This window comes from Aplidium turbinatum, chromosome 15 (genome assembly GCF_918807975.1).
Source record: "Aplidium turbinatum chromosome 15, kaAplTurb1.1, whole genome shotgun sequence".
Taxonomy (NCBI): domain Eukaryota; kingdom Metazoa; phylum Chordata; class Ascidiacea; order Aplousobranchia; family Polyclinidae; genus Aplidium; species Aplidium turbinatum.
This window is the reverse complement of record NC_137486.1, coordinates 4,541,610-4,560,216: the sequence shown is the minus strand read 5'-3', so window position 1 is coordinate 4,560,216 and position 18,607 is coordinate 4,541,610. Positions and strand designations below refer to the sequence as shown.

General features: G+C 38.2%; 1 protein-coding gene across 1 annotated transcript; it reads left to right on the top strand.

The window, feature by feature from the left end:
• Positions 1-493: 493 nt before the first annotated feature.
• On the top strand, positions 494-12,780 carry LOC145784094 (eukaryotic initiation factor 4A-III-like). The gene is made up of 11 exons (XM_082595846.1): positions 494-655; positions 6,587-6,659; positions 7,340-7,469; positions 8,822-8,954; positions 9,498-9,631; positions 10,099-10,187; positions 10,383-10,521; positions 10,799-10,914; positions 11,638-11,754; positions 12,273-12,391; positions 12,603-12,780. The coding sequence occupies exons 1-11, from the start codon at positions 529-531 to the stop codon at positions 12,617-12,619; spliced, it is 1,194 nt and encodes a 397-aa protein (XP_082451972.1). The 5' UTR covers positions 494-528; the 3' UTR covers positions 12,620-12,780.
• The last annotated feature ends 5,827 nt before the right edge of the window (positions 12,781-18,607 follow it).

Sequence of the window (18,607 nt, the reverse complement as noted above, 5' to 3'; positions counted from 1 at the left end):
TTTAAATTGGAAATACAGATCAGTTTTTTTTCCTTCGGAAACCCTAAGCTGGAAAGCTATGCAAATGGCTTGCAGCTTGACACTGTGGACTGTGGAGAACTGGAGATATCGTACATTTATCATTGAATAGAAGGCAATAATTTGGTATTCTGGTTAGTGGTTAACGTCGAACTATAACGTTGTATTTTATGTAGCCTATTGTAAAAGCACTTTGAGACTTAAGTGACCCTAAGTTAATTCAATTTGATGTCTCAAAGTGTATATTGTGTCGAAACCAGACCAATCAGATTTTTAATATTTTGATATGAAGCTAGGCCACAGCATCAAGGGTATTAGTATTATACTTAGATTGCTCTATCAAAAAATTGCTACCACAGAGATACAATATTGTAAATTATTAAGATAGTTTATCATGAGCTCAAGCTGGTGTGTGTGTATTTTTATTACTGTCAGCTAACTGGAATTTTCTATTCAATTGTGTACAATTTAAGTATTTATCTTTAAAAGCTCATAAGACACATATTTATCATGTCTGAAAGAAATGAAAATGATTTATCTAAGGTAACTTTTGAAACAAGTGAAGGGGTAGATGTCATCCCAACATTTGACTCAATGGGATTAAGAGAAGATTTACTGCGTGGAATATATGCATACGGTACGGTAACATTGTTGGCAGTGATATTTTATGTTAAACTAGATATGTATCAAATTGCCAAAACTTTATGTTTTTTTTGAAATTGAGGTAACAGAAAAATAGAATTTATGTCTCTCAAAGAATAGCAATATTCTGTGTCATCATGTCTATTGTTCAATCACTATAGGCTAGTTGATTCAAGTCTGTAATAGCGTATTTGCCACCATCGGCATAAATGTGTCTATTTAACAAATTTGTAAATATTTTGCAATTTAAAATAATTTGACGAATAAAAGTTTAACAGTTTATTTATCAATAATGTTATCACAATTTGTGTAAGTTTTTTCTTTTTACGCTAAATATGTGACTTGTGTTTTGGTTTTCAATTTATGTTTTCAGAAAAACTCTGTTTTTAATAAAAAAGAAAAAAATGGTATCCTGGCTTTCAAGCAGCATAAAAGTAAATATGTCAGCGAGATGTGCTTTTATCAGGTTTTTTATGTTGTTGCTGTCATCGTATTATTTGTTTTATTAGGCAAATCATGCAGAAATATTCTGCCAGAATGACAGTGAAATTAAAACAGCAATCGCAAAATGTGCTATTGTAATTTCAATACAAATAACAATACCACCAAATTACTACACACTTAAAAGTATGAGAATATCTTTTTTAATGAAAACACGATTTTCAGAGGTCCTCGAAAAATGCAGTGGCTATTCTTACCATATATTGTAAAATGTAAATATAGGCTAGGCTCAGAGGCTATATGCACCTATTCACTCGTATATTTTTTCTTGCCTTTTCTATTTACAAGAAAAGCTGCGTTTACAACATTTAAACATGACAGCTTTTAGCGTGAATGTCCCTGGCTTGTAACGACTGCAACTGCATCGGTCTCAGATTCCAAAGACCGTCAGTTTGACACTACCCGGGAGCGTTCTTTTTTTTAACTTCATCGATGATAGTGCTTTTTTGCTGCTTCCAGCTGTAAATAGTCAAGCTTAGTTGTTAGAATTTTTTTACTTTTGTTGGAGTTGGAGAATTTCTCTTGATAATTTTTTTAATTCATCAAACGGTATTGATTGATTGAATTTTTATCCTCGGCCTGGGAAAGCTGCTTGCAGAGCTTAATCCTGGCAGTTTCACATACTTGTAGAGGTTTGAATCACTGACGCAGGCCAAGTCACCGAGATTGACAGAGTGAAGTTTTCGATTGTTGAAGTCTTGTTGTCAGGGAATTATTCCATTCATTAGATGCCGGTGAATGGAGAGCAGTCCTTAATGTGTGTTACTCAAGCGCACAGCACACCCCAAGAGTCGAACCAGCGTCGATTGATCTTGAAGCTTCTTCGTTTACGAAGTCACGCACTAACCAAATGAGCTATCGGGGTGGGTTGATTACGTTTGCCGAATGAACTTGCATGCTGGTTTTTTTTTATCGGTCATTGACCGATTTTTTAGCAAAATGTCAGAAAAAATTATAGTCAATTCTGTCAAAATGTCCAAAATAATATATAGTAAATTGACTATATATGACCAAAAATGACCGAAATAAATAAAGTTGACTGAATGTTTTCAAGTCATTTCGGACGAATGACCAAAACGTCTTGAGCAAAAAAAAACCCCAGCTTGCACGTGATCTTTACTGCACAGTGCACAACTGTTTGTCCCAATGTCCCAGGTCACTGAGTTAAATGCTGAAGTCGCTGGCAATGCTGAAGTCGCTGGTCAGAGTTAAATTTTGTTAAAAATTAATCATTGAATTGTTATTAGTCACCACAAATCCTTTTGGACAAATAGAAGAATCCCAACTCTTTCCAAGAAAATTGAAAAAAAATTGTGGAAACTTCCATCAGCGGCTTAGGTGCTACTCTATTTTTTTATCTCAATTTTTTAGAAAAACGTTTGGTACATGCAGTGTTCTTGGCACAAATTAGTTTGCACCCCTTGAGTGCAATGTCAACATAGGTTCAAATGTCGCCTGTTTGGTCACTCTAACATGTTGTATTGCACATTTGTCGTATGCTTCTAGGGCCGAGGGTCTATCCTTTTACCACCACTGATTTACGATATTCCCGGACTTGAGTAGAAGACTACTAGAGAGGGGTCTGCTACTATTCGGTGAGTCCAATTCGGTGAGAGCCTTTTCGGTGAGAGCCTTTTCGGTGAGAGCCTTTTTCGGTGAGAGCCCTATTCGGTGATTTTGTAGAAATTTTTTTGAAAATTATCGAGTACCGTAGCCTAATTATCATTGCCGCTTTTACATCGTTTTAACGTCGCTAAACGCAGGGTTCCCACGCAGTCGGGAAAGTAGGGAAAAAGTAGGGAATTTGAAAACCCGTTTTCCAGACCGGGAAAAGGTCGGGAATTTTGTGAAACCTCACTCGTGGTATTGAAAAAGTATGGAAAACATTGATGACTAAATTGTAGATAAAAAATCCGATGTAACGGTATCGATGATATCAGCCATTGTTTGAGTATCGGTCTCGGAAAAATTTGGCCGATTCTAAACATGTAAAAAAGGCGTTTGCTGCGGATTTTCTACAGAAGCAAAAATATAGATTTTTTGAAGTAGTAACTAACGTCACATTGATGTAGAAAAATAACAACCTGTTAAATTTTTGATATCTCACACTCCCATGACTTCTTGCGCGCGTATTTTGGCATTGGTTGCTTGCAGTGATTCTTTCACTCAACCAAAACGTTTTGTTTCAGCAGTTTTGCGTTGTTCGATAATTCTTAAGTTGTAAAGGAGACTCAATTTCTCCATTATTTATCATTTGTGTTTCTTTTTTACTCTCAGCAGAGTATAAAACTTTTAAAAGTTTTTCATCCATACGACATCATGAATGAAATACCGTATCTCAAATCGGCGTAATGACGTGACATCATCTAAACATTTTATCGAATAAGGAATTAACAAATTCGATCATCACAAGTGGTTTGGTTGTGGTAAACAAATACATTTTGACTTTGAAGTTCAGTGAAACAAAATATCCATTAATCGATATGTAATATAATATGTAGCCGAATTTCATATCAAGAATAAGTCCATATTTTTTCAGGTTTATGTAAGCTCCAGAGATCAGTAGGCACAACAAGACCTTTTACTGATTGGTTCAGTGAGGATTCGTGGTCCCGTTGCTCTCATTTTTAGTGAATAGACTCGTTTTCAATTCATTCTTATAAGACATTACGTAATGAAAAAATATGTGATAAGGTTGGAAGTCGTTATGTCATGTATTTTCAATACAAATTGAAGTTTAAAATTTATTCTTTTGTTCATAGTCGTAGTCCTCCTTCAAAGCGGTATTACAAAGAGCAAATTTCGATAAGGGGGGCATATTAAGCATAAGTCGACATGACTTAGGTTTACATCAGCTTCGGAGATCAGTAAAATATAAGGTTGTCATCTTAGGTGCAACAAGACCATTGATTGATTGGTTTAGTGAGGATTCGTAGTCCCATTGCTTTCATTTTGAGTGATCATACTGATTTTCAATTTATTCCTACAAGACATTACGTAATGAAAAAATATATGATAACTAAGGATGGAAGACATTACTATACGTCATGTCTTTTCAATTCAAAATGAGGTTTAAAAGTTATTCTTTTGTTCATACTCGTAATCCTTCTTCAAGTTCAAAGCGGTAGTACAAAGAACAACGTTGTGGCACATTGCAGCTTTTCAATGAAGTTCGGAAACTGTTTTTTTTTTCTTGTTTATCTGCGCTTTAAATACCTGTCATTCTCCGTTGTTCATGCACTAAGCAGTTTAGGTGAACTGTGGTTAGCCTACTTGCAACAGGAGTTATACTGTACAGACAGTGGCGTAGCGTAACCATGGCGTGACTTCTTTAATTGTGGGGCACTCCAGAAGCAGAAATATTGAACTTGACATGAAAATTTAGCCTCAGGCGATGTTTGTTCTGTAGCCTACATTCAAAATGTTACTTGTTACCGTATATACTCGAGTGTAGTTCGAGATTTTCGCAAGTGGTTTTCACCTCAAAAAGCCAGGTTCGAGTTATACACGGGACAAGCTGTTTCCAGCTCGGCAGCCTTCAAAATTAACGCAATTTTGCTGCGGCAAAATTATTGCCGACCTAGATTACTGAGTGTGAAACAGCGTCGGCTGAAGTAAAAGTTTTAAATACGTTTATTTGCCGTGATTTTCTTGTCAATTCTAAACTTTATACACTTGTTGAGCAATACGCAAAGTTCATGAAACAAAAGAGCTCATTTAAGCAATCGATATTTTTTATTTTTGCGTATATAACCGTTCTTATTACGTAACATTCCATGATCGTTGAAGTCGATTAGCGGCCGCATAAAACAATAATGTCAGGTTGGCTAGGACTAGGTGATAATAGCGGTAAGAGACATCGTTAATGCGGCAATGTCTGCGACCAAGACCACAATACATCAGTCCTCAATCACGGTGGCCTTTCATTACTAAAACCTACTATTATGACACAACAACAAAGACAATATCATTCATAAATCTTTTGTACTGTACAATGTCTTTGTGATTCAGTGTTCAGAATCACAAAGATAGTGTTCAGTGTTCTTTTCACTTACTTCATTTTGTCAGTAGTGTGATTTTTAATTGTTTTGGTTTGGCTTATGGCAGGTTGCCATGTCCGATAGAATGAAGCTTTGAATTGCAATTTTAGTATAAATGTGACAGTTTATCCAAACTGATTTCAGTTCGGGTCTTTTGAAAAAAAAGAGTTAATTTCTTCAAACAGGAATCTTCTACTGTACATTATTATTATTTTTCATACTGATTCGAATGTAATAGAGTCCGGATATACATTTTTAAACCTGTGCATGATCGTGTTTGGAAATAATACAGCACAGAAATTTTCATTGATTAAGCACTGTTAAGTGTTAATGCGCAATTTAGATCAAAATCAGGTTGGAAATTTTTTTAATTTAGTATGGAAAAAGTAGGGAATTTTTAGAATTTAGTATTGAAAAAGTAGGGAATTTGTTTATAAAAAATGTGTGGGAACCCTGTAAACGTTGAAATAAGACGTTAACCCCTAACCATAACTCCTAACTTCAACCCTCAAACCCCAAAACCCCTAAACCCTTAACTCCTAACCCCTAACCCTATAACGGCAATGATAATTAGGCTACGGTACCCAATAATTAAAAAAAAATGACCGAATAGGGCTCTCACCGAAAAAGGCTCTCACCGAATAGGGAACTCCCAGAATCGGACTCACCGAAACGGGCCATTCCGACTAGAGAGCAGCCGGTTTTTGGTTTCATCATCCAAGAAATGCAGACTTTCCACTTTGTTTGGTCACTGAGTTCCACAAGCCAACGTTCCTCCACATGCGTTGGTATTTAAAACTTTTTTTCTCCACTTGCATTCATTTCATATGTGAAGAATTTTTCTCTTCACTTACATTTGTAATCTTGTTTTACAAACAAGCCAAAGTTTAACTTCCTTGGCCATGATGGTTGACTGAACCTCCTGGAACATCGTGAGATTAAATAGTCAAAGTCCTACAAAACAATGACAGGCTTCCTAATTTTACTACTGTTGATCTTAGTGCCACAGTGCTCATTGCCACAACTTCAACATTACCTGCAAAATGCACATTACATCCACCACTGGATTGTCCCCATCCTTTTCATGTCACCTTCCCATCATAACATGAAGATATGTTCTGTCACTTGCTTCATAAGCAAGACACCTAAAGTATTCACATCATGCTTTATGCTTCTCCAAAGGACATATGCACTATGCAGTGCAAACACCCATTTTATTATCCTCTATGTGTGTAACCTGTAAAGCTGACAAGCAACTATTATTTGTGCACTAGTTAAATTACCATGCTCTGTGTGGGGAACAAGTTAGATTTCTTTGTCTTGCCAAATATATTTTGACGATTGCACCAATATATATTGGATAAGAAACAGTAAATATTTTGCAGGCTTCGAAAAGCCATCTGCGATACAACAGAGAGCTATCAAGCAGATAATGAAAGGAAAAGATGTCATTGCTCAGTGAGTACAAACAATGTTTTCATGTTGGCAATTTTGCATTCAAAAGTTTACATGTTATACAAGGAAGATGGAGATCTACTTAATGTAGTAGTCAAGTGTCATCGCCCAAGCTATGTACTTTGCACTACGTTTGTCGTATGCTTATGTTTATAGTCTTCTGTATGTGTGTATTGTTTTTTCCATGTAACTCCATATGGATGTGTAATGTGCATATCTGAGCAAAATAAATAATAAGATGCTGAATATTTTATTCAAAAAGTCTGATTGCAAATCCATTGCAAACGCATAAAGTTCAATTCCATTGAATAGGCTACTGGCTTAAAGTTGTTGCTCAATCACTGGCTTGCATTTGACTCACTGACTCCAACAGTCCAACACCATTCGTTATAGCACATTACTAGAGAACTGTTCAGAAAGCTAGTGCGAACCGCTACTACCACAGCAAACTCGCAGCATCAGGCTAAAACAGGTCGCTTGTAATCTTGTGTCTACAATCTACATTTGTAAAGTTAACAATGATCATGCTGCTAAAAGCGAAACTCAATCAATTACATAACTTGTATTTGTCTCGAATTTTTCTATTGTAGTCCGAATTAGGGTGGCACTGTGCAATGTGCATTCCTTGAACTGGATGAAGTGAGTGGGTCATTTTTTTCCCAGAGTCACTCATATCATTGCAGGGCACAATCTGGCACAGGCAAGACAGCCACATTCTCCATTGCAAGCCTGCAGATGATTGACACACAACTTCGAGACACTCAGGCTTTGGTTCTCTCACCAACACGTGAGCTGGCGGTTCAAATCCAAAAGGTTTGTTTGCTTTTAACGTTTCAATCTCCTTTGGCTGTTGTCGTGCCATTTATTGTCGCAATGCAAGCATCGTGTCAAGGGTAACATAATAGACCGATCCATCGCCTAGCAATGCTCAGCCAATCAGAGCGAAGGAGAGCAAGCTATCTTTGATAGCCCACTATCTAGCATTGCTTTTATGCAGTTTCCGTCACATTTATGCTGTGATTTTTTAGAAGTAGAATTTTCTTCTGCGGTACTTGCAGGTTTGACAGCAAATACCTGTTTGAGATGTCTTAAAAAACTTAAAATCGCAAACTTGCTGCAAATAGTGCTTTCTAAGACACAGTTTAACTGGGTTGTTAGAGCAATCCATGCAGTGTTATCAATGCATTGAATAGTTGATCATATTTTTATAGAAGAAGTTATATAGCCTGGATGGTGTGCTGTGCTGCAACTGCTACGTTGTTTGTTTGATTTGTTACAATTCACTGGAGTAAAAAGTTAATCTATAGGCCGAAGTTAATCTATAGGCCAAAATGCCACAAGTGCCAATGGGTTTCATTTAAAAGATTCGGCCTATAGATTAACTTTTTACTCCAGTGAATTGTAACAAATCAAACAAACAACGTAGCAGTTGCAACACAGCACACCATCCAGGCTATATAACTTCTTCTATAAAAATATGATCAACTATTCAATGCATTGATAACACTGCATGGATTGCTCTAACAACCCAGTTAAACTGTGTCTTAGAAAGCACTATTTGCAGCAAGTTTGCGATTTTAAGTTTTTTAAGACATCTCAAACAGGTATTTGCTGTCAAACCTGCAAGTACCGCAGAAGAAAATTCTACTTCTAAAAAATCACAGCATAAATGTGACGAAAACTGCATAAAAGCAATGCTAGATAGTGGGCTATCAAAGATAGCTTGCTCTCCTTCGCTCTGATTGGCTGAGCGTTGCTAGGCGATGGATCGGTCTATACAAGCAAAATGTCGACAACACAAACATACTTGGATATTTTTCACAAAGCAATTTGTACAGTTTATCATTTGGAGAAATAATTTCTCGGACACAAATTTTTGTTTTTTGTACAACAGACAACGCGGTTGATCACTTTGACTTGACATGTACTGTGGTCCATGTTTTGCTGTGCTGCTTTTTGGCAAAGTGTGAACTGAAATATTAAAATAGTAAAATATTTTGGTTTCCGTGTGAACAAAAGGTGCAACACAACCTCTTATTACCCATACAGCAAAACTCGTCTTCAGACGTTGAATCGATATATAATAGAAGGGTTTTGCTGTCTGGGTAGGCAGTAGGCACCTTCCACTGCTGTGTCCACTATTGCATTCACTACTTTTGTTCCAGGTTATACTGGCACTTGGGGACTACATGTCTGTGCAGTGCCACGCATGCATCGGTGGGACCAACATAGGAGAGGACATCAGGAAGCTTGATTATGGCCAACACATCGTATCCGGGACCCCTGGCAGGGTGTTTGGTGAGTTGCCCTCAAGACATGACCGAGTGGTGAGAACGTCTGCATGGCATTCGAAAGGGCGTCGGTTTGTTGCCGTCCCATGGTATGTGGCTGTATATCAGCAAGACATTTAATGGCATGCCCACATGATTGGGAGCAGCTGACTCGATGACTACATATTCTTTCGCTGTTTCCTGTTATCGGTTGTGTTTCATTGTAATCACAATATACGGTATGTTGTTGTAATTGGAGCAAAAAAAAAAGAATGGTTATTATTTCATAATAACGGCCAGAAGACCTTTAGGCGAATGCATCTTGACAAGTTTCCAGTTTTCCGAAGGGAAGTTTCACCAACTATTTGCTTTTTCCTTTCCAAACCTCCTTTGCATTGCAAGTGACGCCCACACAATGGAAGTTATATTAAAGTATTTGATATGATACAGTACTTTATTTCCAAAGATCAAATACAGCATTTGCAAATAAATTGCTTGGCACAGCAAACAGGGCCAAAATGATATGATACAAACCATATACAAACACATTTAAGTATGCCATCGCTTCCAGATATGATCCGTCGTCGCAACCTCAGGACCCGATCCATTAAGATGTTGATCCTGGATGAGTCGGATGAAATGCTCAACAAGGGATTCAAGGAACAGATTTACGACGTTTACAGATACCTCCCTCCCGCCATCCAGGTACGATTAAGTTTGCTGTAATAAGGAATGATATTGCTGAGGCAAGATTGTCGCTGTAATTCTGATGAATACCTGGCTTTGTTGATCGAAGAAGTGACAAAATCAAGCGACAATGATTGAACTATTGTCTTGTGCAGTTGAACAGTGTACCTCAAGAACAACTGTATATCCGGTGGCACTGGTCAGGAGTACTGTAACTGCAATAATCGTTTTAAGGATCACCAAGAGTAAGACACTGCCAGAACTACACCAGACAACAAATCAGTATTTCTTTACATTGATTTAACGTCTGTATTGAAGTAGAGTAGAGGCTTTCTCGAAATAATTCCTCCATCAATGATTTAAATTTATGTTCACCTTACAAGCTTTCTATATTGCAGCAGCCAGTAGCACAAGGCACCTAAAGTCAAGCTTAGCAACCTCCATACAACCTTAGCTTATGATTTCTTTTGTTTATCTTCCACTAGGTGGTGTTGCTGAGCGCTACACTTCCTCACGAGATCCTGGAAATGACGAACAAGTTCATGACTGACCCCATGCGGATCCTGGTCAAGCGGTAAGTGGGGCAAGTGTTGCCTGCCACGTGACAACGATGGCAGGTGATGGCTACAAATAGTCTTCATGTTACAGTATTTGACAATTTTCATTAAAACTTTGTGTAATGTCGAAATTTGGCTATTTTTGTGCAAAATGTTTGTGAGTTTGTTTACAAATGATAAATTTCCATTGAATTCATGGTTTCTTTCCCCAGTGATGAACTGACGCTTGAGGGCATCAAACAGTTCTTTGTGGCAATTGAAAAGGAGGAATGGAAGTTCGACACACTATGTGATCTCTATGACACCCTCACCATCACTCAAGCGGTCATATTTTGCAACACCAAGAGAAAGGTGGGTTGCCGTCTCATTATGTTTCTGTCTCTGCTGCTGTCTCATTATGTTTAACATCTAAAATTCTAAATATATTTTACTTTCCGGTGACCACCAAGACCAGGTGTCTGTGACAACCCAGACAGCAAAATCCGTCATTTTTACATTGATTTACCGTCTGCAAACGTTGAATGAATGTAAAAATGACGGATTTTGCTGTCTGGGAGACACTTAATGACTTGCCTAAAGGTGACACGAAGATTGGTCCTCCAAATAAATTTCTTCCATGTCGTTACAGGTGGATTGGCTCACAGAGAAGATGAGGGAAGCGAACTTCACAGTTTCCTCCATGCACGGAGATATGCCTCAGAAGGAAAGATCAGAGATCATGAAGGAGTTCCGATCAGGAGCCAGGTGGGACTTGATATGATAATAATTGATCAAAAGAGTGGTTTTACTGCCTTCTCAATTTCTAACTCAATCACAGGAAACAAACCTGGATAGAATAAAAAGTTACATTGATCAAACTTGAATGTAACTTTATTCTATCCCGGTTTGTTTGCCGTGGTTTGGTTAGAAATTGAGAATGCAGTAAAACCACTCTTCGAAGTCATTGACTATCTTCTTAACTATCGTGTTAATAAATTAAAGTATCGAACCCTTTCAATTGTTGGGCGGACGTCCTTGTTACTTGACCATTCTGCCTCTCTAGACTGGCTTGTTGGTGAAGTTAGAAGGAAAAGCAGTGATGTCCATGCCATTTCATGTTGTCGGTTGTAATATGTCATAGGTTAACAACCTATGTCATAGGGCCTATGACATAGTCACGTTGTCATCAACGGTATCGAACCCAGGTAGATAGTGACTCACAGTTGGCCGTGACCGGTCGCCATACAACCCCAGGACCCACCTCATTGCATATAGAATTCAATTATTTCAAGAGATGTGTAAATTTTGTTTCGCATTGGTAGGAATTAAAAATATTGTGCGAACTAGATTGGATTGGATTGCAAGTTGAGTGGCAAGCTAATGCGCTCGGAGTCAGATTATTTCGTTGCAATATAAGACGGCCGACTTAGTTGTATGCTCATACTACCATCTAATCCCTTCCGTCATCTCCCATTTTATGTTTGTTAGCCGAGTGCTCATCTCAACGGATGTGTGGGCGCGTGGGTTGGACGTTCCTCAGGTATCCCTCATCATCAATTACGATCTTCCAAACAACAGAGAGTTGTACATCCATAGAATCGGCAGGTGAGAACTGGCATCTTTCTAGGGGACATTTGCAGAGGGGGTTAATTGCCAGGATCTGTTACAGTTGGAGATTCGATATTTTTCTTTGAAGCAAACAATTTTTTGGATAGTTTTGGTCGCAGTGACCTCAGTTTAAGAAGAACTTAAACAACACACCAAGAAATTTTATGTTAGTGTTAACGTTGTGTATTCTTTCATGATCAGCGTAGCCTAACTTATCGCGGACACCCTTATTTTTTAAACTGTTTGCTTTTGTCGCACCATGCAATCGATCAATGCGTGATTTCCTGCAGTTTTCCTCATGTTTAACCCTTTTCTGTCTAAACTTATTTGTGACTTGATTGGTTTCTAAACTCAATTCAACAAATGCGCCCGACTAGGATCTCCATCAGCGGTTATGGAATGGTGGCCTCATTAACACTGATGCTTGTTTCGATGAACGTTTCGTGCGTCTCAATTGCGCGCATCCTCATTTTAGTCTCCTTGTTGTTTTCTGCTAATCATGACCCCTTTTGTAGATCCGGTCGGTACGGACGGAAGGGTGTTGCCATCAATTTCGTTAAGAACGACGACATCAGGATATTGCGCGACATCGAGCAATATTACTCGACACAGATCGATGAGATGCCGATGAATGGTGAGTAGCCGCGGTAAACCTCCAGCAAGTCGTGCAGTATGGTAGATTGTGTATGATGGTATAGCGGCTATCTCATTTAGCTATTGGCCAAGTCAGTTATTCTACCCTGTGCTCAAGTGCAACAACCACTTGGTTGTGACGCGCCATGATGTGTTTGTTCAAGTTTCATGCTTTCGAACAGGGTTGCCAGTGAATTGTTTTGTATTTGCAGTTGCTGAATTGATCTGAAGCGGAACTTGACGAAACGAACATTTTGTACACACCGATGCATGCCGATGTCGAAGACACTGCATGATTCAGCAATTAGGGGAGTGAAACCCTGCCGAGCCAGATATTTTGAATGCAACCAAACAATTGTGAAATGTCATTCAACATGTAATAAAATGTCGTTAAAACGTTTGTTTTTATTTTTTGGTGGGGAGCGATTGCGGACTGGGATTGGGACTCTCCTGAATATGTCTGGTTACGTGCCTGGAATGATAGATAAACGGAATGATAAACTCTAACGCCAAAACCCTCGCTGGGCCACTGCTCCCATCCCAGTTGTCATATTCTGTCTGCTCGCTGGTGTATTATATACAGAAATAACATAGCCTACTTTCCACTATGATTAATTACTGACATCAGAATGTACATCCGGGTTACTTCCCGATGGTCTTCAAAAAGACAATATGGTAACCGATCATAAGCGTAACCTGATAATCACATTTCAATAAACTACATCCCTTCTCGGTTTAAAACGTAATTTTCAAAGGCATTAGTTTTGATCAAAACCCATTTTACATGAAATGATCACAACGGGTGATGAAAACCATGAGCACTTGAACAAAAAGACGCATCATCATTAGGTTTCATTTATTTAAGCATCATTCATGCACTCTATGCCTATGGTACGGTATACAAACAATCCGGATTCGGTTAATCCGGATCTTTGCCTAATCCGTATAAAACTGGAAGTACAAATGAACAAGTCTTGATAGAACCGTCATCGGTTAATCCGGATCTTCGCCTAATCCGGATGGAATCGCCGGTCAAATCGAATCCGGATTAACCGAGTTCTACTGTACACAGATTAACTTATAACTTAAGTGGGCTACCAACATTTACTGTCAAAAGCAATATAGCCATACACCAAAGATCATGATTAACACGTTTGCTTCTACTTTTTACACTTTGATCTTAATTGTAGTGGCGAACAATTAAATAGATTACCACACAATTGGCGTTTAAACAACTAGACATGCGTTCCAAAGCTACCGGCAGGGACGTGCAGTCAGGGGAGGCAGTGCCTCACCTGCCAACATCTGGCAAAGCAAAAGTTATATCAAAGAAATGGTTATCACAGAATAAATATTTTTTGTTAAAAAGTAGTAAATATTGCACGTTTTTAGGTGCTTTAGTTTGTGTGAATTGCTGTAGTCGTGCCCCCTTTCCCCCAAATTTTACGTTTCTACACCCAAACTGTGCTTTAATTTGTTTCTGTGGCGATATTCCTATCGAGCGTTCATGTGGTCAAAATCGTTGAAATACGCAAGGAGAGGCAACGCCAGCTTTGCCTCACTTCAGATCAGAAAACTTCCATACACTGCACTATGCGTGCCTTTTTCTTTTGCAAAGTCGCCAGAAATCATCATGAACGATTTAGCTACGATTTGAGGCACGCCTCAAATGTGACGTCACAGCTATGAAACCTTTTTCGTCAAGCTGGAGTGCCCGCGAGCCTACGTGGTATGTGACTTCTTGCAGCGTAAAGGATTGTTTCTTATAAAATGTAAATAAAATGGAGGAAGATTTAGTATCAAATCTAAGAGATTTTTAAAAACTAAACTTTCAATCCAAAGTTGAAGTCATAAATAAAGGAAGACCTGTTCCAAATTTATAAGGTTTGCATCAGACGACTGAACAAAAAAAAAAAATAACTTGCAACTTTCAAAAAGATTGGTACTCAAAAAAGAAGTGGCTGTGTGGCTATGCTTTAAAAATTGCCTTTTCTGCTTTCCCGTCTCTTATTTTCAATATCTAGTGATAATGTTTGGAGTAAAGAAGGGTCTCTACAACAAAGTCACAGATGTTTTAGTCCAAAAGGATAGGCGCATGAATTTTATTTTTAATAAATGTGAAAGCATGCTGCTAATTTTTTTGATTAGTAAGTTATGACACCGTTTTTGTTGTTAAAAAATTTTATTGTAAAAGTGACTTTAAAAAAGTAGTGCCTCACCATCTAGGAACCTCACCGCACGTCACTGGCTACCGGTAGTCTTTATAGCGAAAGAATAAAAGGAATCATAGGCCTACAAGTCTGCTTTCTTAATAGCCTAGTCACTTCAAGTTACATAATCATTAAAGTGGGCAGGTTTACTGACATTACGTGTCGGACGAGTAGGCTACGTACAGGTTTTGAGAACTCATTTGAATCAGCGTTCACGGTCATGTCCGCAGGAGGTTGCAGTTTTATCACTGGTGTTCCAGTTTTAAAAAACGACGAATTTTGTGTCAATTGAACCCCTTCATTGTTTTGTACTGTCATTTCCTTCCTAACTACCTGTTGGGTAGCGCAATCAAAATTTGCAGACAGTTTTAATATTTTATTTTTAACCAAAATATCATCCCCAACCCGAATATCTGAGTCGACAGCACGTCGCTTAAAGTCAGTATATAGTTTACCGTATTTTTTACCCTTCTAGTCTCTGTCTCGAATTCCTTCATGAAAAATCAGGTTCTCGGCACAGTTCAGATAATTTAGACTTCATTTCTCTGCGAAACATCATATAATAAGGAGTAGAAACTTGCGGAGTTGAACGATAAGCCATTACAAATTTGTTGATCTCAATACCGCCAATCTTTCTTTTCACTTTGATTGCGCTTAACAATGTTCGATTTTGCCGTTCCATCTCTCCGTTTGCTTGAGGCCATAACGGTGTTGTTTTGCGGTGTAGCCTATTAGGCCTACTCCATATTCTTTTAGCAAATTCTCAAACTCATTCGATAGTCTACAAATTGTGGACCATTATCAGTTCGCAATAAGGTAGGCTACTGCTACTCCAAACCTTGAAAACATGGGTAGAATCGCTTGAATCAATTTTTCGCTTGTGATTAATTTCAAGATTGCAATTTCGTAAAAACGACTAAAGTAATCTACCACTACCAAAATGTTCTCACCACTTGGTAATGGACCAAGAATATCTGGAGCACAATCTTGCCAAGGCCCACTTGGTGATGGCAATACCCGAGCAATTGGTTCTGGTCTGCAAAAGTCGCTGCTGACTTGACACCCGTGACAAAGTTTACACATCTTCTCTGCATCAGCATCGATTTTTGACCACCACACCTTTGTGTGTAATCGAATCTTTTTCTTGTCAATGCCTTGGTGACCCTCATGCCAAATTGAGCACCTTTTAAGTTTTAACGCAATGTTGGAGGTATAACGAGTCTTGTCCCTCTGAGTAACAAGTTTTCATATGTACACAGTTCATTTTTTACATGCAAAAATCTTGTGTCTGTGCACTAGAACCAATTTCTTAAATGAATATAACTGTGGATCAGCAGCTGATTCTTGTTCAAGTTCTGTTGTAGATAAAGCGACTGACATACTTTGAAGAACAATTACGATTTCGTCTTTTCTCGACTAAGATTCCTAGGATACGATAAACAAACTTGAAACTGTATAATTGGATAGACGAACAGCTGTTATCATTGTCGTTAAGTCACTCGAATGATCATCTAATTTAACATGCCATTTAGCAATTTTGCCCTTGGCATTTTTTGAAATTTGGGTCTGGCAACGTTGCCGAGAGCGGTGCCAGGCGGTAACGTCTAGAACATCACACAACTAAGGCGAAAGAGCCATGTCCATTGAGTCCTGTCTTTGTCATGAGTTACCAAAGGGAGTGGAGAGGGACTTATACACCAGTCCCAGGTATACAAGTTCTCTCATTTTCGCAAACCATCATTTTTTCCCGATTAGTTTTCTTTTTTTAATTTCTCTTTCGCCTGAGTTGTGTGATGTTCTAGGTTTTTCCGTGCTAGACTGCCAGTGCTTCTCTTGCCTAGCTAGCGCACTACCATAGATATGCTACTACTGAGCAAGGATGCCAGGGCTAGGTTTTTCCATCTACATCTGGGGTTTTTTGACCACGTCTAGGTTTTAAGTTTTTTCTTTCAAATTTGGGTAAATCTAGGTTTTTCTGTTGGTAACTTTTCTTTGACTCAAAAAGTTGCTTATACAGCTCAACATAGAATCCAAATTTACCTAAACTATACCGTACAGTACTGGTAGCACTTGAGAAAAGGCATCAGCAGCATATTACTTAGAGCAGTGGGAAGTGCTGGTTTTGTATTTGCAGTCTCAATGTAAGACTTACAAGGTTAATGATGTAAAACGGATTTATGATGCACTTGTTAATCGTGGAACAAAGTATATGCTCGTTTTTTGCAATATGTTCTTAAAATGGTATACCGTACGGTACATAGTGTCAACCTAAAATTTGATTGTGAGCACTTTCGTCTGCACAAGTTGTATTTTATGGTTTCTACAGAATATAGAAATATTTTGAGTCTCTTCATCAGAGAAGATTACATCATGCACAGAAAATTAGGAGAAATAGATCCAAGCAATGCTGAAAATCGTAGGAACATGTCAGCTGTGCACCTTGGTGGACGAACAATGGCCCTGTTGGAACAGGAACCCCATACCCAGAGGTAACAACAAAACAATAATCGCTTGCTTTGCCAAGAATGGGTAGGTTTGCAGTTGTGAGCACGAAAATTCTTCCACAGTTTTTTAATGAAATTCAATGCGTAATAACTCTTTTGATCTCCAATTAATTAGGTCATCTTTACTGAGATCGTCATCGCTAATGTTGTTCAAGTCAAAAAGAAAAGAATTTCAAATCCATGTTTCAACTTCGTTCGGCAGGTGTTCTTAATTAAAATAAGGCAGTGGCTATTTGACCGGCTCCGGTCTTTGAATCTGAAACACTATTTGACCGGTCATGGCGTCATTACATAAGTACTTTTTTCTTTTTCTCTTTCAAAGCACAAGACGTGAAGCGCCGATATAAAGTTCTAAATTCAACACGCTCTCTTCAACCAAGTCTGTGGCGCATACGTTGCGTCTCGGGTTGCCATTCTAGAGGGGATGAGTTCGATACTATCCGGAAGCATTGACTTTTTTTTCATTTTTTTTTATTTAAACTTTGAACCGAAGCGCATTTTTGTGATCAATTTTTAATTTGAGTAGCCTACAGCCCATTTTTTTATGTCTTTTCAAATGTGAGAAATAAAGTTAGAGTTTTTTTAATTTGCTGGAATTTGAGAATTTCTCTTGGTAATTTTCCGATCGTGATAAATGGTCCAATTTTCCAATCGTCCATTTTTTTTAAAAGAAAATTACATTTTTGCTCTCAAGTTAGTTATAGCCTATACAATACTTCTTTAAAAAATATAACTAACTTGAGAGCAAAAATGTAGGGTCGTTCAGCAAACACGGTCACTTATGACGATCGGAAAATTACCCAGAGAAATTCTCAAATTCCAGCAAATTAAAAAAACTCTAACTTTATTACCCACATTTGAAAAGACATAAAAAAATGGGCTGTAGGCTACTCAAATTAAAAATTGACCACAAAAATGCGCTTCGGTTCAAAGTTTAGATTAAAAAAAATAAAAAAAAAGTCAATTGCTTCCAGATAGTATCGAACTCATCCCCTCTAGAATGGCAACCCGAGACGCAACGTATGCGCCACGGACTGAGTTGAAGGAAACGTGTTAAATTTAGAACTTTATATCGGCGCTTCACGTCTTTTGCTTTGAAAGAGAAAAAGAAAAAAGTACTTATGTAATGACGTCATGACCGGTCAAATAGTGTTTCAGATTCAAAGACCGGAGCCGGTCAAATAGCCACTGCCTTAAAATAACGTTAAAATGTGATTTGAAGGGTTTCAAGTGTGCGCAAAATTTTTCTCTCATAGAGATCAAAAGAGTACATTCTCTTTGAGTTTCATCCATCAAAATAAGATCTTCTAAGATTGGAAAGTTAGCGTAATTACCTGCTTCCAATCTCCGTTTCCAAACCGGCAACTTGGCTAAAAACGCTTTCAGTTTTTCAGCTGCATCAATTATTGTCACACCGTCGCACATGGTCCTTGAATGCCGCGATCAACATTGTTAATATGACCGAAAATATCAGTTAAGTAGGCCATGCCGTATAGGAAACTT